General features: G+C 38.0%; 1 protein-coding gene across 4 annotated transcripts in view; it reads left to right on the plus strand.

The window, feature by feature from the left end:
• The first annotated feature begins 106 nt into the window (after nt 1-106).
• CD19 (CD19 molecule) overlaps nt 107-27698 on the plus strand; it is a 34878-nt gene continuing 7286 nt past the window's right edge. For 2 of the 4 annotated variants that reach the window (XM_074197365.1, XM_074197366.1), the window contains exons 1-8: nt 4846-5003; nt 5519-5785; nt 6371-6559; nt 24135-24434; nt 24694-24804; nt 25027-25075; nt 25544-25632; nt 27530-27643. In XM_074197365.1, the coding sequence (XP_074053466.1) occupies nt 4910-5003; nt 5519-5785; nt 6371-6559; nt 24135-24434; nt 24694-24804; nt 25027-25075; nt 25544-25632; nt 27530-27643 (1213 nt within the window). In that variant the 5' untranslated portion in view covers nt 4846-4909. Of the gene's footprint in view, nt 945-4765; nt 5004-5518; nt 5786-6370; nt 6560-24134; nt 24435-24693; nt 24805-25026; nt 25076-25543; nt 25633-27529; nt 27644-27698 lie in introns of those variants that run through there. The other 2 variants (XM_074197367.1, XM_074197368.1) reach the window with 2 other exon arrangements.

Genomic DNA, 27698 nt, shown 5'->3' on the forward strand with positions numbered 1-27698 from the left:
GTCTCCGGATGCACTCGGGTGTTTCCGGGTCCGCTCGGGAGGTTCCGGATGGTGCGGGCGCCCGGCGCGGGGCGGCGCGGGTTCCTGGGCCGCATCCAGGCCCATCTCCCGGAGGGAGCGGGTGCTTCCAAGCGGGCACGGCTCGCTTTCGTAGACCTACTCACAGCGCAGCCTCCGCGGCCATTCCAGCGCGCCGAGACTTTGTGAAAGGGCATTGAATGGAGACCTGGGTTCGAATTCTGCCCCGTCGCCACACCGCGCGCTGCCATGCAGTCTCTTTCTTCTGCTGATTTTTTCCAACTTAACCTGTATTCTAGTGTATCTCTGACCCCAGTAGATTGCGAGCTGTTTGAGAGTAGGAGCTATTTTTTGCCTTTGCCCCAAGGACTGCCACCCACTAATAGCTTCATAAATAATTTGTTTTAGGTTTTTGCAAGGCAGTGGGGTTAAGTGGCTTGCCCAAGGCCACACAGCTAGGTCATTACGTGTCTGAGGTTGGATTTGAACTCAGGTACTCCTGCCTTCAGGGCTGGTGCTCTATCCACTGCGCCACCTAGCCGCCCCGATAAATACATACTTATCAAGGACTTACTGTCCTCTTCCAGGAAGTTTTCTTTGGAGCTCAGTTTTAATAACTTTACCCTTTTGACTTCATATAGAATAGAGATGGGCTTTAGATGCTGGGAAAAGTAGGGCGAAGGAAGGCATTCCCAAGCATAAGAAACATCATGGACAAAGAAAGGCAATGAAGTAGGAAGACAGGACAGAAAAGGTCTAGTTGACTCAGAGTGGAAGGAAATGCAATAAGGCTGAAGGATTGAGTGAGGCCAAATTGCAGATGTTTTTGAATGACAATCAAAGGAGACTGAAATTTAATCCATGGGCAATAGAGTCATTGAAGATTTTTTTGAGGAGTGACATGATCAGGTCAATACAAAAACGAGGTTAGTTCTGGCAGTTGTATGAAGCTGGGCTATTGAGGAGGGATCAGGGAAGGCTTCATAGAGGAACTGACATTTGAACATTTAAAATGAAATTTCAAATCGAAGAGATGTGAAGGGAAGTTTTTGAATTATTTTATCTAATAACATGCAAAGATAGTTTTGAACTTTCATTTTTTTGGCACGATTTTGAGTTCCATATTTTTCTACCTCCTTCCTTCCTCTCCCCCTTCCCCAGTGAGTGGAAAATTCCCTCTTAAGATTTAATATTCCTAGTGAAGTCCTCTCAGGGATAAAAATCATTTGTGAGACTTGGAGTGTGCCCTTTTCTCAAGAAAAGCCAAAATAATTATTTGCTCAGAGGAGTCTCTGTATTTTTTAAGGTGGATTTTTATCCCACACACCAATGACAGCAAATAGTTTGATATAGGATATATATGTACAATCATGTTACACATATTTCCATTTTAGTCATGTTGTGAAAGGAGAATCAGAACTAAAAGGAAAAAATGAGAAAGAAAAAATAAAACAAGTTTTAAAAAGTGAAAATGATATATTGTTTGGTTTGCATTCAAACTCTCTGGATGTGGATGGCATTTTCCAATCCAAGTCTTTTAGAATTGTCCTTGATCATTGAACTATTGAGAGAAGCTAAGTCCATCATAGCTAATCATCACACAATATTGCTTTAATATATACAATGTTCTCCTGGTTGTGCTCACTTCACTCAGCATCAGTTTATGCAAGTTTTTCCAGGCTTTTCTGAAATTCACCCACTCATGATTTCTTTTTTTTTGTTTTTGTTTTTTTTAGGTTTTTGCAAGGCAATTGGGGTTAAGTAGCTTGCCCAAGGCCACACAGATAGGTAATTATTAGGTGTCTGAGACTGAATTTGAACCCAGGTACTCCTGACTCCAGGGCCGGTGCTTTATCCACAACACCACCTAGCCGCCCCCCCCCCACTCATGATTTCTTACAGAACAATAGTACTCATCACATTCAACCATTTGTTCAGCCATTCTCCAATTGATGGGCATCGGTGAGGGGAAGGTATTGAAGGGACAAGATGTTCAGAAAACAATATAAGGAGTTCAGTGTGACCAGAGAATAGGTTTTTATGCATGGAAGTAATGGGAAATGAGTCTTAAAAGTTATGTTGGGATCTCATCATATAAGAGCCCTTGTTAAACCACCCTTGTATTTAAGTAGATAAATATAATGGGGCCAGGGGAGCATGCTCAAGAATCTAGCCCTAGGTTACATAAAGGAATTAATGCCACAGGTGAGTTATCAGTTTTTATCTGACAAAGACTGATCCACTGATGGAATATACTGGACCAAGAATTCAGAATTCCTCTAGTTATCTGCATTCCTTCACAGGAAGTTGCCAGTGGAAGGACCTAGTTGGTGCTTAATATTTTTTGTGTGTTGTTGGTGTGGTCCTTTGCTCTGGAAGAGGACCAATGAGATCAGGAGCATGGTGTCTTGACTTGCAAGTGAATTGGATTTAAGTGAGGCAGAACTGTGCAAAGTTATCAGCTCCAATCTCTCTTCTAGAGTCATCAGAGTCCAGTGGCAAGACATGGGTCAGGACAACTAGTAATGGCCCAAAATATTTTTGTTAATTCACGAATAAGAGAGTGAAAGTTGTTTTCAAATGCTACCCCATGCTTCCACATGGGCCCAGTACCCACTTCTCCTATCCCCTGTCCTCCTTCCTCTCTTAAAGTCTTGACAGTCTGGACTCACTTCACCTCACTCATGACCAGAAGGAAGGCCAGGGTTGGCCACCTGTGGTGGTCTCCTGAGGGTTGTCTGTCACAAACAGGAAGCTGTGGGTTGGGGAAGTGGGAGGGGGCAGCCTCAGGTCAGGAAATAATAGCAACAGAGGTATGAAGCCTCACTAGGCCAGCTCTTACTCTCTCTGAGGCTTGTTGTGCAAATAATGGAAGGAGGAAAAAAAAAGACAAACCACCAACCACAGGTTTGGAGTCTGGATACTGGGGTTGTAGTCTTGTACATCCCTGATGCTCTATGTGACCTTGGGCAAGTTATTTTTACCTTGAGTCTTAGTTTCCTTTTCTGTAAAATGAGATTCTTGAGAAAAATGACCAGCCATGATTCCAGATAACTGATGAGGAAGCTTGTTATCCATTTCCTAACTGAAAGGTTATAGACTCACAGTACAGAATGATTCACATTTTCGGATAGGAATCTCCCTGTATGGAAATTTGTTTTGACTAGGCATATTTATTATAAGGGTTTTCCTTTTCTTTTTTTCAATGGGGTGGTGGGAGGATGTGAGAGGGATTGTAAAAAAAGGGGGGTCATTGAAATAGTTTAAAGAACATAAGGAAGGTCCAAAAGGAACAGATAAATCTGACAAATTTGAAAGCTATATGATGAATTTATAATGTACTTAAAAGGAAAAGCAAGCTATACATACATGATACACAATACTTGCAGTTATGATATGATCCTTTTTTTTCCTGAGTCATCTTATTTGACATTTAAGTGCAGATAGTTTGATTAAATAAGTGCAGGAAGTTTGATTAAATCAATGGTTCTCAAAGTATCATCTTGGAACCCCTGGACCTTCTCAGGTGGGTCTATGAAATCAAAATTATTTTCATAGTTATGCTAAAATATTTAAAGTTCTGATACAGTAAATGTTGGTAAACATAACCACATAAGCAAAAACTTTGTGGTCCTCAATGAGTTTTTAGAATGTAAAGAGGACCAAAAAGTTTGAGAACCACTGCATTAAATGTCTAGCATTCCTTCCAGTTCTAATATGCTGTGTTGTAAGTTCTAAGTTTTTTAGCTCTAATATTGTTTGTTTTTTTTTTTCAAAATATATTTTCAAGACACTCTTGACATCTCTTGACTCCAGGCATTCTCTCTGGCTAAATTCCATGCCTGGAATGTTACCCCTCTTCCCCTCTGACATCTGACTTCCCTGGTTTCCTTTTAATTTCCAATTTAAATCTCTGCTTTGACTGGAAGCTTTCCCCAGCTTTTCCTAATTCCCTTTGTTAATCATTTCCTATTTATTCTTTATATAGCATACTTTCTATATATGTATTTGCACATTAGAGCATTACTCCTTGAGGGCAGGGATTGTATTTTGCTTCTTTATGTCCCTCCAGCACTCAGGCTCCTTGCCTAGCTCAGAGTAGGCATTTAATAAATGTTTATCGATTGATTAATCTTTGTACCCCTAGTGACCAGATAGTGCCTAGGACTTTGTAGACCCCTGATAAATATTTCTTGACCTGAAATTAGTCTGAAAAGGCAGATCATTGGGCTGTCTGGTAGTGAGGAAAAAGTCCTGATACTAGCAATCATATTTCTCCAAAACCTGCAATGCTTCCAAAATGTCAACTCATGGAGTGTGATTATATTGTCTAACCTAGATCCTTTTCCTGTGTTTTGAGTGTGTTTGGTCTTTGAATTGAACAGTCTGTTAAACCATGTACCAGCTTTAAAAGGGAAAAGTAAAGGTATAAGGTATAAGGTATATAGGGTCTAAGAAGAGACGGACCCTGTGGGCAAGGGCTCTTCTTCAGTTTGTTTTTTTTTAATCCTCTGTCTCTAGTGTAGTGCATTGATTATTGAATCAAATTGAGATGGATGGTGAGACAGACTACATTTGATAAATTCATGGATTCTCATAGGTTTCTGTATAAATACATACACACACATATATACATACACATATATACTCTTCTATGTTTGTATGAATGTAGGGAAGTGAAGAGAAGCCTGGGGTTATTTGGGGAGAAGTGTGTGTCCCCTAGGGGACCTGGCTGTGGGCAGCCTCCCTTCCTCCCTGGGACAACGGGGTAGGCAGGCTGCCTCTGACAAGGCAACCATGGTCTTGGTTCAGCAACTCCCACCAGCCCCTGCCTACGCCAGCATCCACCTTGCTGATCTGGGCACCCAGCGGAGCTATAACCCTACTCGCCATGCAGCAGCCCCTTTTCATCTTTTTCCTCCTCTTTTTCTTTCTTACCCCACAGCATGCTGAGCCCCAAGACCCATTGAGTGTGGAGACTGAAGGTAGGAAGTAGAGATGTGGGGGGTGTTCGTCCCAGCTTGGCCCCTATTATTGTGTGACCTTAGACAGTTTACCTCTCCCTGGGCTTCATTTTCTTCCTTTACAAAATGAGACTGGAGAACAGATGAGATGATCCACAGAAAGGACCTTCTGTGGACCTTTCCAATCTAAACAGTGTTTTATTGGGAAGGAACCAAGGGAACCATTGTATTCTGGGCTTAAGGTAGGGTTGGATTGATTATGGGGGGGGAAAGAAATGGAGATGATGAAAAAAACTCATATTTTGATTTTAATTTTTTTGAACCAGTTAATAGCAACCCTGGGACATAGTATAGTGCAAATGTTTCTCACCTTCTTAGATAGATGAGGAAATTAAAGCTTAGAGAAAAAAATGATGTTAACAGGACCTGTGATCTTGTAACTTGTGAAAGATTAAGCTTGTTCTTAGGCTTCAGACTCACACCACCTCTTCCTCACCCTTTCTCTCCGATTCTGCTCTCTTGCTCTCTCTCCATAGAGGGGATGAATGCAGTGCTCCCATGTCTGACTGGACCCCGACATGGATCCTTTGAGCCCATCACCTGGTCTGGAGGAGGGCAGCTGTCCTCTTTGCAGCAACTAACCCTGAAAGGCCCAGGGCTGGGGGCCCAGGTGGGACCCTTGAATGTCTCCCTCTTCATCTATAACATCTCAGTCAAGTCTGGGGGCTTCTACCTCTGTGAATGGGGACACCTCCCAAAGCAAGAGTCGAATCTGAGGGCTGCAATCAGTGTCAAAGACAGTGGTGAGGGGCCAGACTGGGGATTGGGGGGTAGGGGGTGGGGTGAGGGGAACCTGAAGTTTTGGGCTCAGTAGAGAGAAGAAGGGCTGGGGAAGGGATTGACTCTAGGTCTCAGTCTCCTATTCTGCTGAGAAACGATATGGATGGTATCATGGAAGGAACATTAGAATTGGGGTAAAAAGATAAGGGTTTGAATCTAGATTCAGTCACTTCCTCCTTGTGGGCTCGTGAGCTAGTCATATTTTCTCTTTTATTTTGGGTCTCAGTTTCATCATCTGTAAAATGAGGAGGTTCAGACTGGATGATTGAGAAGGTCTTTGTCAGCTCTACATCTTAGGATTCCTAGATGGCTTGTTGTTGGGAGACTGAAGGAAAAGAGTTTGTTATTGTTAGCGGGCAGAATAGATGGGAGAATGACCAAGGAGGCTAATGGAGTCATTAAAACTAGGTCTGAGGGAGATACTCTGGGATATAAAGATCAGACTAGGAGTGATCTCCCTCCAGAGGGGGGTGAATGACCTTGGGCTCAGCTCCCAGTCATCCTTGACCTCTCTCTGTGTTCATCTCTCTCCATCATTGTGTTTCCAGGTGAACTCTTCCGGTGGAATGCTACAGGCCTAAAGGGCTGTGGTCTTAGGAAGGCATCCTCCATACCTTCTCATTTTTCAAAATTGAGGGTCCAGCCTGATCTTTCCACTCAACTATATGTATGGGCTGAGGGCAAACCTGAGCTATGGATTCCCTTCACTCCATGTGCTGATCACAACCAAACAGAGGGTAAGTGTGGGGGTGTGGGAAGGAAAGGTAAGAGGCAGCTAAGCAAATGTGATCTAGGTCAAGTACACCGGGTGGAGGTCAATAGGAGGGAAAGTGGATAGAACCCTGGGTCTGGAGTCAGGAAGACCTGGGTTCAAATCCAACTGCAGACACGTACTAGCTGTGTGATCTTGGCCAAGTTGCTTGATCTCTGTTTGCCTCACTTTCCTCACCTATAAAGATGGGGATAACAGCACCTACCCACAAAAGTTGCTGTGAGGATCAAATAAGGTATTATTTGTGAAATGCTTAATATGAAGCACATAAATACTACTTAATATTATTAATGATTAAACAACAGGAGCTGCTTTCTTAATATTCCACAGTATAGAAGCACTGGAGATTCAGAAAGATATGAATTCAAATCCAGCCTTAGATACCTATTAGTTGTGTCATTTTTGGGCAAGTCACTTTATCTCCACCCATAATAATAGCATCTACCTCTAAGGGTTATTGTAAGGATCAAGTGAGATAATATCTATAAAGCATTTCACAATGCTTGCTTGGGGCAGTTACGTGGATAGAGCATTGGTTCTGGAGTCAGGAGGACCTGAATTCAAATCTGATATCAGACATTTGACACTAACTAGCTGTGTGTCCTTGGGCAAGCCACTTAATCCCATTGCTTTGCCAAATAAATAAATAAAAATAAATACTTGCTTCCTTCCCATGTTGACATCATATTGATCCTTCCAAACATTTCTGGTACCTCCTTTATGAAACCTTCCTTGGTTCCCAGGTCTCTCCTTTATCTGATCTGTATTCAAGCTTTGAAGGGCTTCTGATGGAAGAGAGGCAAATTATAGGCTTTGATATAATGAAAAACTTCTTGAATAATTAGAAATGCTCTAGAGGTGGAAAGGATTACCTCAAGAAGTAAGGAGTAGGGTGTTCCTCACTGGAAATCTTCAAGTAGATGCTGAATAACCACTTTGGGTATGTTTTAGTGGTTTTTTTCTTTTTGGAATATGAATTGACCCTGATGGCTGACTAAATTTCCTGTGATCCTGTAATCTCCTAGTACTTTGTATGTAATTTACTATGTCCTAATTTGTCCCTAGGTTTTCAGGTTCAGGAAGCATTTGCTTCATGATAATCCTGTAAGGTAGGAAGTAATGGTGACTGTATTCCCCTTTTACAGACTTAGGAACTGAGGCTCAGAGAATTCATGTGACTTCCCATGGTCATACAACTGGTATTAGAATCAAAACTAGAACTAGAATTTAAACCTAGAACCCCAGATTCTAAGTCCAATGCATTCTCTAGACTGCTCCCTCATTTCCTACATCTTTGCTTTATCACATCTGAACTATCTTGTGTTTTAGCAAGAATTTTTATAAATATGGAATACTTCCATATGTCAAAAGGTCTACTGCTTTGATGATGTCTGGGAGGCACTTTCTCCATCAAAACAGCCAACAATGTGGCAGAAGAATGTACAAAGACACTGGAGTTTATTATGAGAAGATCTAGGTTCAGATTCCAACCTAGATAAATCTCTTCAATTGCCTCTGTGCCTTTTAGGCTTGTTTCTTCTTTTGTAAAATGAAGGACTATGTGTTTTTTTAAATCTTTGTTTATTTAAGGCAACAGGGTTAAGAGTAATTTACCAAAGGTCAGAGAGCTAGGCAATTTTTAAAGGTCTGAGGTCAAATTTGAACTCAGGTTCTCCTGATTCTAGGGCTGGTGCGCTATCCACTGAGCCTCCTAGTGGCTCCAGGATTATGTATTGTTAAGGGGGGATACATGTGGGGAGTATGGGAGGTGGCTGTAGGTCTGTAAGCTTGTTTTTTAAATATTTCAATAACTATAATCCAGTATAATTGTTTTCCTATGAAAGGTTCTGTAATGATTTTATGCATTTAAAACCATTATTCTGAGAAAGGATCAGAAAGTGTTACTAAACTGCTAAAGGACTCCAAAGGAATAAAAGGTTAAGAGCCCTTGGGTTTGACAGTCTTTGAAATTTTTTAGGGCTCTAACATTTTGTGATTTTAGGAGTGGGTGTGACCCAAACAACTCATCACCTGCTCACTAATCTTGCTATGAGGAGTCAGATTTCAGTGAACTAGACTGGGTTCTGGGATGGCAAACATAAAGTTTGTGGCTGGGCCTGTTTGCTAAGCTTTTCCAGCTTGGCAGGACCTGACAGGATAGTACTCCATTAGCATGGCTTCAAGAAACCAGGACCATCTCCATACCAGGCTTCTAAGGAGGACTTTTATGGAGGTTACAAAAGAAAAAAATATAAATTCACAATGCTGTTATGGAAAGAGCACTGAATTTGGAATTGAGCGGGTATGAATCCTGGCTTGATATATATTAGCTCTATGACCATCTTATTTCCTCTGAACCTTAGTTTCCTCATGTGTCAAATGTAGATAATAATAGACTTCCTATCTTGTGGGTTTATTATGGAGAAAATGCTTTGTAAACTTTAAGGGGCCATAAAAATATGAGTTTTTATTAAATAAAAGAGAAGGTGAAGGCAATTGAAAGCACAGGTAAAATAAAGCAGCTTAGTACAGACTGGGGGATACCAAATCTAGAGAAAATTCTCCAGAGTCTTCCTGGGTTCTGTGGTTCTCTAAACCTGAAGATCATTCCTAGGGTTATTCCCATCTTGGCTTCTTGTATTTGGTCCTATAACACTCTTTTATAACCTATCCCATCTCCATTATGAATGGTAAATCTAAGTCTGTAGACCAGTGGTCTCCTGAGGGATCCATTGCATGACCCTAAGAGGTACAGCTGTTAGAACATGGGAAGATAGGTGGTAGATCTGACTGTATCAGTAAATTCCATTGACTTTCTATTGACTTTGGTATCAAACACTATTTTACTGCTTACCTCATCTTTTTTTTTTCCAGTATCTATTTTTGTGCAAGTTTTATAATGTAGAAGCATTAATACGGTAGCAAACACACACATACACACACAGATATATACATATATATTTATAATTTATAAATAAATAAATGTAGTTCTATTTGGTGGTACATGATCAAATTTTTTTGATAGGCTGTCCACTGTATAAGATTAAGTAAATTCTCTGACTCTACAATAAGAATTTTTGCTTAGTCCATCAGGAGTCCTTTACATTGACTTGAGGAAGGAGGTTTTGTCCTCTTTTCATATTCACAGGGTTATAGATTTAGATCTGGATGGAACCTTAAAGGCTATCTTGACCAATCTTTTCATTTTTATCAGATGTAGAAACTGAGACCTGGAGTGGTTGAGTGACTTGCCCAAGGTCTCATACAGCTACAGTAGAAAGTAATTCAGTGAGCATTTCAATGTAGTTCTGATTCCAAATCAATATTCTTTTCATTTCACTGTGCTACTTGGAAAGAATCTTAGTGATTATCTATAGTTTTCAGGACCCTTTCTTCTCAGGACTCTTAAGAAGTCTTTAAAATTATTGGGGACACCCCTCCCCCACCAGAGATTTTGTTTATTTGGATTATATCTGTTGATGTTTACCATGTTTAGAAAGTAAAGCATTTTAGCATTATTATAAAAATAATTTTGACTTTATAATCTTCCTGAAATAGTATTGAGGACCCCCAGGGCTGTGGGATTACACTAAGCCCCCTTATTTTTACTAGGTTACAATAAATTTTCTTCACATCCCCCTTGACTTGGTCCAGAGAGGGAATGGGGGAAAACTAAATATTAGAAAATATCAGCTATGCTTCATAACCACCCCCGCAAATAAATTCCAGTATTCCAAGTTTACAACAAACATCCTTTTTATTCTTACCCCTTCAATATACTCTAAACCCTGTGAGGGCAAACCCTTTGTCTTATGTCTCTCCCAGTGGCAGGTACAATGGTTTACACACACATATATCTCCTCTCTCTCTCTCTCTCTCTCTCTCTCTCCATATATATATATATATATATATATATATATATATATATATAATGTATGTATATATGGACATAGGGAAAATGTTGATACACTGAAGAGTGTCCAGAGGAAGGTGACCAAAAAGGTGAAGAGTGTGGACATTATGCCATAAGAATATAAGTTGAAGGAACTGGAGATACTTAGCCTGGAGAAGAGAAGACTTAGGGAAGACATGATAGCTGTCCTCAAGTATTTGAAGATCTGTCCTATAAATAATAATTACATCTTGTAAGGAATGTTTAAACTAAATCCAAGCCCATTTGAGGTTTCCTGGCAAAGGTACTGGAGTAGTCTGACATTTCCTTCTCTAGCTTATTTTACTGATGAGGAAATTGAGGCAAATAGGGTTAAGTGAATTGCCTGGGAGTAAGGGTCTGAGACTGGATTTGAACTCAGGTCTTTCTTTCTCAAGGCCTAGAACTCAGGTCCTTCTGACTTCAGAGCCAGTGCTCTATCCTAGCTGCCCCACAAGGCTAGAACTCCAACCACTATACCACCTAACTTCCCCAAAAGATATTAGAGTGGTTTGTCATTTCCTTCTCTAGCTTATGAACTAGGTGTAGTGAGTGTGAACTAAGAGTAATGGGTGAGTTATACTGTGACTTAATAGTAAGGAAAACTTTTCAACAATTATTGCTGTCCAAAATGAAGTGGACTGACTTGGAAGATATTGGATTCCTCCTTACTTGAACTTTTGTTTGTTTATGTTGATAAAACAAATAATTTCATCTGGTTTGGGAAGTTGTTATTGCTTTTTATTTGTTTTATTGATAAATATGGTTTCTAAAATTTTTCATTTCATTTTTGTTGCTTTATTTTGTTTTTTACAGCCCTTTTATTACTGAATGCCTCTCCTCCTTATTACAAAGATTAGAAAAAAAATGGGGTAGGAGGATGAATAGTTTAGCAAAACCAGTGAACACATCACTTGTGTCTGATAATGTTTATAATATTCCACATGCTTATTTCCTCTACCCTCTCTTTAAGTTCCTCTGTAAGAGCAAAGTGTGTTTTATGAATTCTTCTCTAAGGTAATGATCAGTCATTATAATTATACAGCAATATTTCCTTTGTGTATGCCTTTTCTAGTTATCCTGATATAATCACTCTGCAAATTATTTTCTTGGTTTGTGTATACTTTATTCTCATGCTACTCTGTATTCTCCATATTCATCATTGCTTATGGGTCAGAAGCATTCTATTTGTTCATGTAGCATGATTTCCCAATGAATCTGTCCACATTATTTTCAGCTCTTTGCTACAATAAAATTGTTGCTATGAATATTTAGGTGTAAATAGGATCTTTGTGTCATTTACTTCCTTAAAGTATATGATAGCAGTGGTATCTTTGCATTAAAGGGTATGGTTTTGTTAGTCATTTAGAAACTGAATTTTTTCTTTTAGGTTTTTTGCAAGGCAATGGGGTTAAGTGGCTTGCCCAAGGCCACACGACTAGGTAATTATTAAGTGTCTGAGGCCAGATTTGAACTCATGTACTCCTGACTCCAGGGCTGGTACTCTATCCACTGTGCCACCTAGCTGCCCCATAGAAACCAAAATTTTGCAAAAAGTGCAACATCCTATTTGAAAATATCAGCTGAGAAAGTAAGAAATTACCTTTGCAGAAATTAAATTTATTGAATTCTATGGTTTCTTATTCTTCCTTACTTAGTTCTCTCTGCTGATCCTTGCTTTTTATTTGTAACCAAATGGTTTTGGTTGTTGCATTTTGTTCCTTACATTTTATTTTTATAAGAGAGGCAAACTCAGGCAAAAAACCCCAAACCTACAAAGTATATTTCCTCCCTGCAGCTGAGAAAGACACCAGACTCTTAGAGGGCTTACCCAATGATAATTCTGCAATTTTATACTTCTGAAATTTATTGATTGTTTAAAAAATTAAATAAGGAATTTAAATTTGACCAGTTGATACCATCAAACCTAACCTGAGTTTTTTCATCATTTAATATATTCTTTTGGGAACTTGGTAACTAACCGTGAGGATCTGCTGTCGTTATCTCAGAGTAGGGACACATCACTCATTGCCCATTCTGTCCTTAGGTATGCAGTTGAACCAGGTTCAGTTCTGGGAGGAGTTCTCACATTCAGTGACTCATTAAATCCCCTTCCTCAGACACCCCAAGAGATGATTTTAATTATTAGCTTGTATCTAGGATCTTCCCTCAAATGGGAAGAATAAAAAATATTTATTGTACAATATGAATCAAGTAGGGAATATAAACAACTCTAGACACTAAAAAATGTCATAAAAGATTCACATGTACATTAGCAGAACAGAATTTAGCATCTACTGGAACAGTTGTTTTTCCTAGTACTTAAACTTCCTCAGATCATTTAGTAGTTTGCAAGACATTAGACATTTTTCACTTCATTGTCTAAACAACTCCTCCTATATATCTATTGGTAAAATGGCAAGGTTTGGATTAATCCTGTTGTCAGTGACTGTCTTCTTCACTGAAGAAATTTTACTTTCTATGAGTCAGTTCCAACTAGAATGAGACCCTAGTCCTCTAAAGTTAAGTGACCTACTCAAAGTCACACAGTTAGTAAATGTTTGAAGTTGGATTTAAATCAAGTCTTCCTGACTCGAGTTCCATCTCTCTATCACTGAGCCATCTAGCTACCTTAAGTCCCTTAACTTGTCTGGTTATACCTCCATGTCAATAATCATTTGTATAAATTCATTGTTGTTCAATTGTGTTTAATTCTTTGCAATCCCATTTGAGATTTTCTTGGCAAAGATACTGGATTGACATACCACTTCTTTCACCAGCTCATTTTACAGATGAAGAAAGTGAGGCAAAAAGGGTTAGGTGACTTCCCCTGGGGCATTCAGCTAGCAAGTGTCTGTTATCAGATTTGGCCTCAGGAAGATAAATCTTCCTGACTCCAGGGCCAACAAGCTTCCCCTAAAGTTTGCTTAAGTTTAAGAAAGAACCAAAACACAAGAGGCAGGTTATGTCTTTTAGCTTCCATGTACTTGTGGCCACACTAAGTCTGGGGAAGGACAATGGAACCTGACCCAACTCTCCAGATAAACATTGAAACATGACTTGAAATTGAAAAAGGGGAGAGATCCTCTCCTACTTTTAGTACATTCACTAAGTCCTCAGATCTTGTTCCGTAACCAATAAACACTCATCTCACAATGCAAGGCTCTTAAAGATGTCATATTTGTCCAGAATATGGCCCCAAACTCCCATCCCAAAGCTTCCATATGGAGCTAGGAATCATGACTCTAACTAGGCATGTTCTATCAAGGTAGATGGGGGGAGGGGGAGAAAGGATGGCTCCTACTATAAAGGAATCATATATTTGGGGCTTAAATGGGTCTTACAGATGATCTAGCCTAGTGCCTTCATTCTATAGATAAGGAACCCGAGGCTTAGATGATTAAGGGACTTAGATGGTGCAGTGGATAGAGTAGGTCTCTATTAAGGAAGATATGAATTTAGAGTAGGTCTCTATCAAGGAAGATATGAATTTAAATCGTCTCAGACATTCTCTTAGATATGTGACTTTGAGCTGTTACTTAGAAACCTCTGTTTGCCTCAGTCTTCTTAACTATAAAATGGGCATGATAACAGCACCTACCTCACAAGGTCGTTGTGAGATAATATTTATAAAGTATATAATATATAAATTATATATATATTATACAAAATAATATAGTATAAAATATGTAATATAATAGATGCTATACAAATGCTAGCTATTATTGATATTTTTATGGCAAGACTGAGTCAGGATCCTAATTTGTGGTACCATTAACTTCAGGACTTCTGACTCCAAAACCAGGATCCTTTTTACTACTCTTACTTGCATTGTTTCCTTTACTCTGTATCACTTCATCTAAGCCTTACTACCTTATGGCAAATCACTTAACCTCTCAGTGTACCAGCCAATTCTCTAAGAAAGCTACCAACCTGTATCAATGAAATCCCTATCCCCATCCCTATGTTCCCATATCATCCTAAAGTGCTTTATTTGACTGTTCTCCCATCACTGAGTACAATTTGCATCCAACTTTTTGCTATTACCAATGGGACTACTCTGTGAGAAAAGTCACTAAATTGTTCATAACCTCTGACATTTTTGTATGTAAACTCAATGAAGTCAAAGAGAAAGATTCCCTTGATCTTCAATCCTGCATCACCAATAGCCTATTGCACATTTCAAATTTATTTTCAATTTGTATGTCAAAATTATATGAGACGTTTTAGATTCAACATGTCTAAAACTGAGCTCATCATCACTAAACCCTTATCTCCTCCAAACTCCTCTGTTTTTGTTGAAGATATCACTATCCTACTAGTCATCTCGTTTCATAATATTGGTATTTTCCTGTACTCTTCACTTCCTCCCCACATCCATTCAATAACTAAATCTTTCCATTTCTACCTTCACAACATCTCTTCTATCCTACTCCTCTCTATTCACAGAGCTACCACCTTAGTTCAGGCCTTCATTACCTTTCTCTGTGTTGCCCAGGGTCATATAGCTAGAAAATACCTAAGGCTGAACTTGAACTCAGATCTTCCTGACTCCAGAAAGAGCATTTCATTCACTGCACCACCCAACTGTCATACTTCTCTCCTGTATTTTTGCATGAGCTTTCCTGCCTCTAGTGTCTCTCCACTCTGCTCCATTTTACAAAGCAATACCAAAGTGATTTTCTTTAAGACCATATCTGATCATGTAACTCTCTTATTCAACCAGTAATAGTGACTTTCTATTGGTTTTTAGGATAAAATATAAGCTCTTTTATTTAGATTTTAAAAACCTTTTGTAGTCCTATTTTATTTCTCTGGTCTCATTGGAAATTACTTCTGCTATCCATTCTGAGTTCTAAAGTGGCCTTCTTTCTTATCCTCACACATAGCACCCCATTTCTTATTTCTGTCTCTCTGGCCTTAGAATGCACTCCTTTCCTTCATCTCATAGATTCTCTCTTTTCATGTAGATGCAATTCAAATACCATACTTGGCCCCATCTCCTCCCAACCCCCAACTTACCCAGGTCCAACCACCCTGTAAATGTTCTCTGAGTATCAGCTTCAAAAAGAGAACTGATGCCTTGCAGTTTTGAGACTTGCCTTGGTTAAATATTTTCCCTACATGAATGTATCATTGCTTTTGTATTTTTTAGTTTATGCCCATTCTTTTCCCTCTACTGGATTTTAGATATGTTTATGGGAAAGTGTACCCCAAGTATTTGAGGGAAATTATTTGTAACACTATTCTTACTTTGACTGAATATATTTGAATAAACACATTTGCTAAAAGATTCGGTCTACTAACTGACTAAAGGGAAGCACAGTGGTGGGGGCTTTTGAACTAGTCTCAGGAGGGTTTATCTCAAGCCCTGGGGCTAGGAAAAGTCATCTTTCTGAGAACCCAATCATCCAGTGATAATATGAATTAGGTTAGTGAGTTTTGAGGGAAATATTACATATGGAAACAGGGATGTATTGGTAAATGTTCAATAACTGGCTAACAGGAAAACAACATACACACATATGAGGCAATTTTAATTTAATCTGATTAGCATTTTCTCAATCACTTTCTTGAATTTAATATTCAGCAAAATAATAACTCAAGTCCTGATTTGTAGCATTTGCCAGTTTTTGAGATAAAAATTTTTACTGAAAATTTACTCAAATTTAAAATTAAATAAATTAATAATAATAAAAATTAAACCATTTGTTCAAGCAAGCTTATATGAGCTCACTTCAACACACTTGTGCTTGTAAAATGAATGTGCCCATTCATATCTTGTATGATACATATATCCCCATAGGTTATCTTTTCATATAGATGTATGGCTCATGGGTAGGCAGGATAGATATCCCTAGAATCTTGCCTACTTCTCTATAAGGGAATCTGTCATTTTTCTTTTTGGGGGGAATAGGAGGAAGGCTGTGGCTAGGTGTTTGTTCCTTCTTTTGTCTACTTTTGAGAGTGATATCAGACTAGAATTAATCCAATTTCTCTCTCCAATACAACTCGGCAAGGGATATAATAGGTTTAAAACAAAAACTCCTGAATATATTTGTCAGTTTACTATTTTCTTACTTGATGCTTTCCCCCTTTCTACGGGTGTGTGTGTGTGTGTGTGTGTGTTTCTTCTATTACTTTTTAATTCAATTGTTTTTTTATATTTGTATCATTTAGTATTTTGGGTTATATTATGATTTATGGTATAAAATGTTAGTTTAAACTCATTTTCTTCCAAGCTATTGAATTGTTTCAGTGGTTTTTGTTGAATAATGAGTTCCTTTTTTAGGGTAAAAGTATTCTAGTCTATAATGTGAGTAGGTAGATTTGGTTGTTTTGTTTTGTTTTTGGTAGGACATATAGAATGGATATAGAAGAAAAATGAGACACAAGTTATATTTTTTTAGTTATTTTCCCTTGAGTTCTGGATGGGATCAAAATTAGTGAGCTGGTTATGCCAGATTTATGAAGTATTCTATACAAATGAAGATTTTTTTTTTTAGCATTTTTAAAACCCTAGAATGAACCTGGCAGACTTTCTCCTTTCCTTCTCTCTCTCAGCAGAGGACTTCAAATACTTAACTAAAAAAAAAATTGGAGCTAAGAGCCAATTTCCCCCCTTCTTCCCAGTTCTAAATCATACCAACATCTGTTGATGTCTCCTCCTTTCCTCCAGTTTTTAGGGGAGAGGTAGCCCTCCTTCTTGAAAATGCAAATCCATCTATTTGGGCTCTTGATCCTTTTTTCTTTTTTTAATTCACTTTTTATTTATTTATTTTGAATTTTACAATTTCCCCCCTAATCCCACTTCCCTCCTCCCACCCCCCTTGGAAGGCAGTCTGTTAGTCTTTACATTGCTTCCATGGTATACATTGATCTAAGTTGAATGTGACGAGAGAAATCGTATCCTTAAGGAAGAAAAATGAAGTATAAGAGACAGCAAAATTATATAATAAGATAACGTGTTTTTAAAAATTAAAGGTAATAGTCTTTGGTCTTTGTTCAAACCCCACAATTCTTTGTGCCTGATGGTTGCACTGATGGAATGAGCAAGTCCATTAAGGTTGTTGATCCTTTTTTCCTAAGAAAGAGTGCAAATGACAAGTTTGAGGAAGGGTTGAGAAATGACAATGCAGAGAGATAGTGGGATTCAAGACAGCTGAAGCTAATAGAGACCTCAGATCAATATCAATTCAGGATGTTCAGTTATATATTACTTAGTAATAAACTTCAGTATTCCACTGCTCAGGAAAGGAGCCATCTCCATTGTCTGGGAGAAGCTGCTACTTCAGTTTTTGGTAAACAAATTTATTTTAGAGGAAAGAAGTTACCCTAAAGCTTCACATTAAAATTCATATTAATTCCTTTCATTCCTCATTCAGAGTGGAGATAAGAGATAACATGGAGACAAGGTCTACTCTCATAGCAGTTATATAAATTATTTTATGATTTTATTATACAAATGCTAGTTGTATCCTAGTATGTTAGTTCTTAGATATTTAATGTATGTTGTTGTTATTATAAGACAAGTTGTTTTCTATTTTCCCTGTTGATTTTTAGTGATATGTGGAAGTACTGATTATTTTTGTAGAATTATTTTGTATTGTGGTTCTATGCTGAAACTATTATCTCAATTAATTTTCTGATCATTTTCAAGAATTTTCTAAATAAACCATTATTTTGTTCTCAGATGGGTTTGTTTTTGCTTCTGCTTTGTTAATGCTTATTTCACTAATTTCTTTTCCTTGTCTTATTGCGACAATCAGATTTTATAGTATTATATCAGTTATTGATAATACAGGCATCTTTGCTTTACCCCTGATCTTTTAGGGAAAACTTTTTGTGTCTCTCCATTACAATACAATACTATCTCTTTTGGTTTTAACCAATTTTAATTTGGTTTTAACCAACTAAATAATCATATTGAAGAAAGATCATTCCAGTACTATTTTTAAGTCATAAATGAATTATTGCAGTTTGCTGAAGGCTTTTCCAGATGTTAGTGATACAATTATGTGGTTTTCTTTCTTTTTGTTTGTTTTTGTCACTCTGGTTCTGGGTTCCTTGAAAGACTGGGCCCACACAGACTAGACTAAATCCTAACCTCAATAGAAAAGTTTATCCCTTTGACTTGTTATGCCCCAACTAAAATCTTAGGGAAATCTCAAAAACAAAGCCTAGACATAACCTGTTTCCCCTAAAGTAGATAATAGGCTGCTCAACTTCTATACTTTTATTAATGGACATTATAGGTGCTAAGAAAATAAAATCCTTTATATCACCTATCATAACAAAGGACTTACATCTGTGAGTAAATACAGGAGACATAAAACAATCAAATAGCTAATTAGACTCTTTTTGAGAAAGTAAAGACACTTTGGGGAACTGTTAAACAAATATTGTCCATTTACTTCAGATTTGCACTGAGTAACTCACAATGTCATGGAGGGTTGACATGGCCTCTTGGCCAGATTTAGCTACTGAATTTTTTTCTTTTCTGAGAAGTGAGCAGTTAAGGAAATCTCCATTTGGGAGATCAGTGCCTAACTCTCAAATTCATGAACTTTGAAATTCAGAATTAGCCATGAGGTAATCCCCAGGTCTGGAAATACTATAGTCAGGATTGTTAATCTTTGACTTGTACTCAGAAAGTGAAACAGAAAGGCTGTAAACGGAGTGGAACTGGAGGTTCAAAAATTCCCCTTTCAAACCCATCTGGGGAAGCACAAGATGCTTACCATGTGCTTTTCCCCACCCAGTTTTTGTTTTTTGCCAGGCAATGGGGTTAAGTGATTTGCTCAAGGTCAAACAGCTAGGTAATTATTAAGTGTCTGAGGTTGGATTTGAACTCAGGTCGTCCTGACTCCAGGGCCTGTACTCTATCCACTGGGCTATCTAACTACCCCTTACCATGTGCTTTTATTGTAAGTTTCCATTTTCTGCTCCTGGGAGTGAGGGAAAAGAGAAATTCAAAAGAAAAAACAAACAAACATGCAAAACAAAAAAGAGTAAAAGAGAGGGACTGTTTTATAGTTCATTTCTATGGACCACAGAGGAGATGTCTCTTCTGACGAGAGTTCATTTACTTAAGTTTCCATCAACTAGTCATCAAGAGGTATGTATCCCCAGTCCTTGGGAATCATCAGAGGAATCCCCAATGTCCTCTCAGCAATGACTTAGGGCACTGATTTAACTCCATGAAACTTTACAAAGTTTATGTCTAAATGTGGCATGGTTGCCAGATGAGTCTTTGTTTCACTGCTGATGTGTCATACCATATTCCTTGGGATATCATGCAGGGTGAATTGCACAACCCAGATGCAGAGATGCCTGGATGCCAGGAGCCTTGTTCTCTCAGTCATTTAAAAATCAACAAGGTTAGAGCCTCTAATTCTTTCACCTAAAAGGAAGAAATTCAGACGTGAAGGAACCAAGATCTATTTCTCTGTATCTCTGTTGGACTCATTGGGGAGCAGGCCCAAGACTTCTGTCTTTATAGTATTGTCTCTCTCTGGATGCCATCCCCAAAGAAGTCAAGTCAAGAAAGAATAGCCTAAGAAAAGAGTCATGGAGGTTTGGGCTGTTAATAGCTTTTGAAGGCACCTAATTAATCATAAAAGCTTCTCCTAACCTTGTAGTTTGTAGATCAGAATCAGTTGCAGAATGTATACAAGAGCTCATTCCTCTTGCTCCAAGCATCTTCTATGACATTAATTACAAAATTATATTAATAATGTAATAATTACATTACTACAAAACCTCTTGAATGCAGGCTCCCTAAGCTTTTCCACTTGGGAAGATGCTGTCAGAAACACTCTGAGAATATGTACTTACTATTATACTAGTATAAATCCAACTTGGAAATGATCAATCTTTTTTTGTAAATGTTGCTATATTACCTTTGATGGTATTCTGTTTAACATTTTTGTATTAACATTAATAAGTGATAATGATCTATTATTCTCTTTTTCTGCTTTTTCCTTCCGTGAGTTGGGTATTATAACCGTATTTGTTGGGGGCAGCTAGGTGGTGCAGTGGATAGAGTGTTGGCCCTGGAGTCAAGAGAACCCGAGTTCAAATCTGGCCTCAGACACTTAATAATTGCCTAGCTGTGTGACCTTGGGCAAGTCACTTAACTCCATTGCCCCTTAAATAAATTTTTAAAAAAAGAACCGTGTTTGTTTCATAGAACTAATTTAGTGGGACACCTTTTTTAATAAAATTTTTGAGTTTTAAAATTTTTCCCCTAATCTTACCTCCCTTCCCATCCCCCACAGAAGGCAATTTGCCAGTCTTTACATTGTTTCCATGGTATACATTGATCCGAGTTGAATGTGATGAGAAAGAAATCATATCCTTAAGGAAGAAACATAAAGTATAAGAGATAGCAAGATCAGACAATAAAATATCAACTTTTTTTTCTAAATTAAAGGTAATAGTCCTTGGTCTTTGTTCAAACTCTACAGTTCTTTCTCTGGATATAAATGGTATTCTCTATTGCAGACAGCCCCAAATTGTCCCTGATTGTTGCATTGATGGAATGAGTGAATCCGTCAAGGTTGACCATCACCTCCATGTTGCTGTTAGGATGTACAGTGTTTTTTCTGGTTCTGCTCATCTCACTCAGCATCAGTTCATGCAAATCCCTCCAGGCTTTCCTGAGTTCCCATCCCTTTCTAATAGAACAATAGTGTTCCATGACATACATATACCACAGTTTGCTAAGCCATTCCCCAATTGAGGGACATTCACTCAATTTCCAATTCTTTGCCACCACAAACAGGGCTGCTATGAATATTTTTGTACAAGTGATGTTTTTACCCTTTTTCATCATCTCTTCAGGGTATAGACCCAATAGTGGTATTGCTGGATCAAAGGGTATGTACATTTTTGTTGCCCTTTGGGTATAGTTCCAAATTGCTCTCCAGAAAGGTTGGATGAGTTCACAGCTCCACCAACAATGTAATAGTGTCACAGATTTCCCACAACCCTTCCAACAATGATCATTATCCTTTCTGGTCATATTGGCCAGTCTGAGAGGTGTGAGGTGGTACCTCAGAGAAGCTTTAATTTGCATTTCTCTAATAAGCAATGATTTAGAGCAATTTTTCCATATGACTATGGATTGCTTTGATCTCCTCATCTGTAAATTGCCTTTGCATAACCTTTGACCATTTGTCAATTGGGGAATGTGGGACATCTTTCACTATTTTTGCAAATAGTTTATATAGCATGAGGATTATTTGATCTTTAAATATTTTCTAGAAGGGACATGTAAATCACTCTGCTTCTGGAACAGTTCATTTATGGCTTATTAATTTCTCATTTCTATTTCCTCAGAATTTTGTATTTTTGTAGTTATCAATCTATTCTATTTAGACTTTTTTCATTTAGTTATTTTTTTTCCATTTAGACTTTTAATTTTGTTGGCATAGAACTACATACAAGAGGCAGTGTTGCATCCTGAAGAGAGGATTGACCTTGGAGTCAAGAATACTTGAATTCAAGGCCTGTCTTTGGCATATACTGACTACGTGGACATGGGCAAGAAACTTATAAATCTCCTTAAGCAAATTTATAAGAATATATTACAGGAATTATTGATATTCATTGCTAGAGGGAGTTTCCTATACTGGGAAGTTCTCTATGAAAAAGAAATCACAGATTTCAACAACAAAAACAACTAGATATTCTAGTTTGTAATACTTTTCTTTATTTTTACTCTATTAATTGTTATCTTCTCATTTTTAATTTTGCTAATTTTGTTTTCTTTTTCTTTTTTCTTAAAAAATTAAATTAGTTGATTATTATTTTTATTGGCATTTTTAAAAAGTTTTTTGTTTTATTTATTGGCTCAGTTTAAAATATGTATTTAGAAACTCAAAATTTCTTCTTTTGGGCTTATATTGGGATTTTTAGTTTTTTGGTTTTTTAATTTGTGTGACCTCTGTTTTGCTTTTTTTATAAACGTAAGAGTTCAGAGATTTAAATCTGCCACTGACTGCTTTAGCTGTATCATATAACTTTTTCTATGTTGTGTCACTGATATTATTCTCTTGAACATATATATATATGTATGTATAAGTTTATATCCTTATATAAAAATGTTTCTATGATTCAGCTTTAGATCCATTCATTACTTAGGAGATAATTTTTAGTCTCTATTTAGTTCTATTTCTTTTGTTCATATTTTCCTCATTGATGTCTATTTTATAGCAATATAGTCTGTAAAGAATATGGTTAAGATTTCTTCCTTTTTGTACTAATTTGTGAATTCTTGATGCCTTAGGATATGATTTTTTTAAAAATAATGGTTCCATGAGTCTGCAAAATATTAGCTTACTCTTTCAAATTCCCATGTAATATACTTCTTTTGTCTATCAAATTTAACTCTGAATTTGTAATTTTTTAAAATTTTTGTTAGATCCATTAAATTTTGAAGGAGGAACATCAAAATTTTCCTATTGATGCATTATTGTTTAGTTATTTTTTGTGTTTCAACTAACTTTTCCTTCATGTTCTTAGTAGGTCTTTTAGTCTATGAGTACAGAATATATATGATGCCTTTAAGTACAAGGTAGTTTGTCTGGTTCATCCCTCTTGACAGAATCTATCTGTCTTATCTTCTGCCTAATCTAAGATCATGTTTACAACTCTTGCTTTTTTTTTAATTTGAGATGACAAAATGAAAGGTATTGTATTCTAGCCCCTTGAATTATTTTTGTTTTGTTCTATCTCATTTGATTTTCACAACAACCCTTCTAAATAGGTGCTATTATTTACCCCCATTTTACAATTGGAAATTGAGACAAACTGGTTAAGTGACTTACCTACAGTCATACAGCTAGTAAAGGTCTGAGCCTAAATTTGAATTTACATTTTCCAATTCCAAGCCCAGTACTCTATGCACCATGCCAGTTTATTAACATGGTCAACTTCTTATGTTTACATTTTATTTTATATTTATTTTTACAGATTCTAGTTCTTTTAAAAATATTTTAAATATTAATATTCCTTTTTTTGCTTCTGAATATATTAATGTGCTTTTTTCTGGAGATTTATTTTCCTTTATGCAGTAAATTATATCTATATCTATTAATTCATGTACTCTTATTTTAAGTTACTATTTGAATTTTTTTAGGTACTTAGTGTTTATTGATTGATGGAAGGTGAGTGGTATGGTATAGTGAATAGAGTGCTGAAGTTGACACTAGGAAAACCTGGGTTCAAATCCCACCTCTGATACTCACGAAATCGATGAGCCTAGGTAAATCACTGCACCTCTGTGACCCTCCTATCATAGTTTTCTCATCTGATTTTCTTTCCTTTATCTCCTCCCCCCTCTGTTATTTTTTTTTTTACTTTTTTTTTGATATGCTTCTTAAAGGTAATGAAAGGAAGCTGGACTTAGTCATGAGTACTTAGTCTGTAATCTTCTCATATTTTTCCAATCTCTTGAGATCCTGGTTTGAAGACTTGATAATCAAGTTGAGAAGATTCTTAGAGTGCTAGGAGTTGGATTAAGTGAAAAACCAAAGACCCTTCCAACTCTGAGATTCTGTGAATGAATAAATTAATAAGTTGAACTGTGGTCTTTCTCCCCCAGATAATTTGGAACAGACTGTGGACCCAGGATCTCCCCTCTGGCTGACCTGTGGACATCCTCCATCTGATCTTACCCAGGGCCCCACATCATGGATTCACTGGCGCCCTGAGCAAAACATTTCACTCCTGAGCCTAGAACTGGGAAAGGGTCTCCCAGTCCGGGAGTTCTGGGTTATAGGAACTGAAGGAGAAGGTACCCTGCTAATTTTGCCCCGAGTTGTTCCCCAGGATGCTGGTTCTTACCTCTGTAAAAGTGGCAACCTCACTATCAGCATCGAACTGAAAGTCATCTCCCAGCCAGGTAGGAAGTCATGTCCACCATAGCTTTCTTTTGAAAGTCAAGAGAAGTCTTCATTCATTCTTCTTGGAGCAGTTTGTGGGGTGTGAATGTGAGAGTTGTGATGGGCTAGTATATGGGGATTCCCTATTTCACAGCCTTAGTACTTATCTCTGATTGTTGAGAAAGATATTCTCCCATCTCATAGTTCTTCTCATTCAGTACTTATCTCTGATTGTTGAGAAAGATATTCTCCCATCTCATAGTTCTTCTCATTCTGCAGCAATATGGCGTTGGCTTTTGGGGGCTGGAGGCTGGAAGATTCCAGTTGTAACTCTGACCTATGTGTCCTTCTGTCTGGGTACCCTGGTTGGGTTCCTTCAAGTTCAGAAAGGTGAGAGACCACTTCCTTCTCCCCTGTTCCTGTCCCTGTCCCTGTCCTGGTCCCGGTCCTGGCCCCTACTCCATCATAATCTTGGTTTGAACTTCCCTAAGGAGTGGCCTCCATGCTGTGGTAGCCTCCTGCCCTATATGTGTGTCTGTATGTCTAGTCTTCCTCCCCAATTCCAGCCTTTCTGACTGATCCCAACCTAAACCCTCCTCTGATCCTGGCTAGCCCTGATTTCACGGAGAAAAAGGAAGCGGATGACTGATCGTACCAGAGGGTAAGAAAACTCAGTGTGAAGAAATCTCAGTCCCCTTGAACCTCATCCCAAGCTAGCAACCCTATTCTGGGGCTAAGATTCTATTCCCCCATTCCCTTCCCCTCATTTCTTCCTTAGTAGTCAATAGCAGTCATTCATGTTTCTAAAACCCTTTTTGTGAGTTTTCCTCACAAGAAGTCTATGAGATGGTTATTATATTCCTAATTTTGTAGATAAGGAAACTGAGATATTATATTCCTTATTTCACAGATCAGGAGACTGGGACTCAAAGAACTTAAGGGATTTGCCCAAAGTCACACAACTAGTAAATGTGAGAAACAGGATTCAAACCCAGGGTTTTGACTCCAAGTTCAGTGCCCTTTCCATTAAATTGCCTAGTCCTCAGGTCCCTTTTTATTTCTCCTACTCTTTAGTTTCTCCACAGCCCCTTAGGTTTGTATTATAGTTTCTCTTTCTTTCTGGGGTCAGGTTCTTCAAAGTGATGTCTCCAGGGAATGAGACCCAGAGTCAGTATGGGAATGTGTTACCCCTGTCTGGGGTGGCAAACCTTGGAAATGGTGAGCAAGATTCTTGAATTCCTGAGATATATCCAGAGAATATAGTTAGATTCCTTTCTGCCCCAACCCTGAAAGCCTCCAAGTCAGTCCTCTTTAATATATATCCCAGTCTGAGGTCAATGGATGAGTTTTTTGTATTGAGGGGAACTCAGAGAGAGTAATGAGTAGAGGATAAAGGCAAGTTGGAAAAGGAGAGGAGAGGAATGTTAGGAGGGGCAAGGTGATGAGAATAACCAGTCCTGGCAATCAGCTTACCTTCTAATGGAGAAGACAATTACTATACCTAAAAATATACACAGTGTGAATAGAAAGTGATAAATGTAAATACATGCAAAGCAGGTAAATACAGGGTAGTTTGGGAGGGATGGAGATCTGAAAGACTTCATGTAGAAGATGCTGCTTATGCTGAATATTAAAAGAAGAGAGGGACAGCCTAAGGTATGAAGACAGAAGATGGAATGTGTGAGAAAGGCCAATATAGCTGAAACACAGAGTGCAGGAGGGAGAGTAATATAAGGCTGGAAAGGGGCTGGGGGTCAGTTGTGAAGAGCTTAAAAAGTTAAATAGAAGAGTTTAGAGATTATCCTTTTGGCAGTAGGAAGCTATTGGAAGTGATGGAGTTAGGAAGTGATGTGGCCAAATCCATGTTTAAGGAAAAATCATTCTGGCAGTGAAAATGGAGTGAACTGGTGAGAAATTGGAGACTAATTAGGAGGCTGATGCAATAATCTAGAAGAGAGATGAATGGATCTGGGCTGTGTTGGTAAAAAGAAGGGATTATGAATAAGAAATTATGTAGAGAATGAAACTGCAAGATTTGGAAACTGTTGGACATGTGAAGAATCCAGGCTAAAGCCAAGGTTACAAATCTGAGTGACTAGAAGAATGGCAATGCCTTTGATAGAAATAGGGTAGTTTGGAAGGAGGGTGTGCTTGAAGGGGGAAATAATATGTTTGAATTTGGCGATGTTGAGTTTGAGATGTTTCTGGAACAGCCATTTTGAAATGACCAACAGGCAACTAACTGGTAATTCAAGATCAAAGCTCCGGTGAGGGTCTGGGGCTGAATTTAGAGATTTGGGAGTCATCCTCATAGAGATGATAATTAAGCTCATGGGAGCTGATGATGTTAGTAATATGGAGTGTCTGTGGAGAGAAAAGAACTCTAGGGAACAGTCACAAGGAGCCATAATATGGCTCAAAAGCTAGTCAAGGAGGTCAAAAAGTTAGATGGAAGAGAACTAGAAAATAAAATACATAGGATATAAAGAAACACAATTATATTGAAGTAAAGATTTTTCCCCCATCTAAATTTACAAACTTCCTGTAATCACTTTATGGTAGGGGTGGGGGTAGTCCATGGATAGATTACTATCAGATTTGACAAATATGAGATCATGTGTAGAGAGAGAACAGTTTGATTTGAATAATGAGTACAGAAGCTAGATTGCTTCAAAGGTTAAGGAGTGAGACAGAGGAGAGGAAGTGAAGGCAGCAAGTATAGATAGCTTTTTCAAGGTGATTGGCTGAAGTATAAAATGAAAATACCAAACAAACCTTCTGGGGATTGTGGAGTTCAGTGAAGATTTTTTAAGGACTTGTTGAAGGAGAGAGAGAGAGAGAGAGAGAGAGAGAGAGAGAGAGAGAGAGAGAGAGAGAGAGAGAGAGAGAGAGAGGATAAATATTTCATCTACTGGGAAAGATGAGAGGGAATAGAGGGGTTGGATAGGAGTAAAAAACCACCCTTATCCTTTTGTCAGGGAAAAGGAGAGTTAGAGATGATGTCAAGGGGTTTTGAGATGAAAAGAGGAGAGACAGGGAATCAATTAGGGAGAAATAAAAGTGCTGTTTTGCTGAAGTGAGGTCCAGTTGACCCCACTCCATTTCTACCCTCTAGTTCGGACCCTGAAATGGACCCCTGGTTTTGAAGAAGCTACTCCATCCTTTGTGAACCCACACCAAAGGCAGCAAAAAACAAGAATTCCTGGGATCAGGAGTCCAAGGCAGGAAGGTGAATGACTTTTAAGAGAATGTATCTTGAGCTAGAACTAGAGCCAAAGTCAGAG

The sequence above is a fragment of the Macrotis lagotis genome, chromosome 8 (assembly GCF_037893015.1).
Source record: "Macrotis lagotis isolate mMagLag1 chromosome 8, bilby.v1.9.chrom.fasta, whole genome shotgun sequence".
NCBI lineage: Eukaryota > Metazoa > Chordata > Mammalia > Peramelemorphia > Peramelidae > Macrotis > Macrotis lagotis.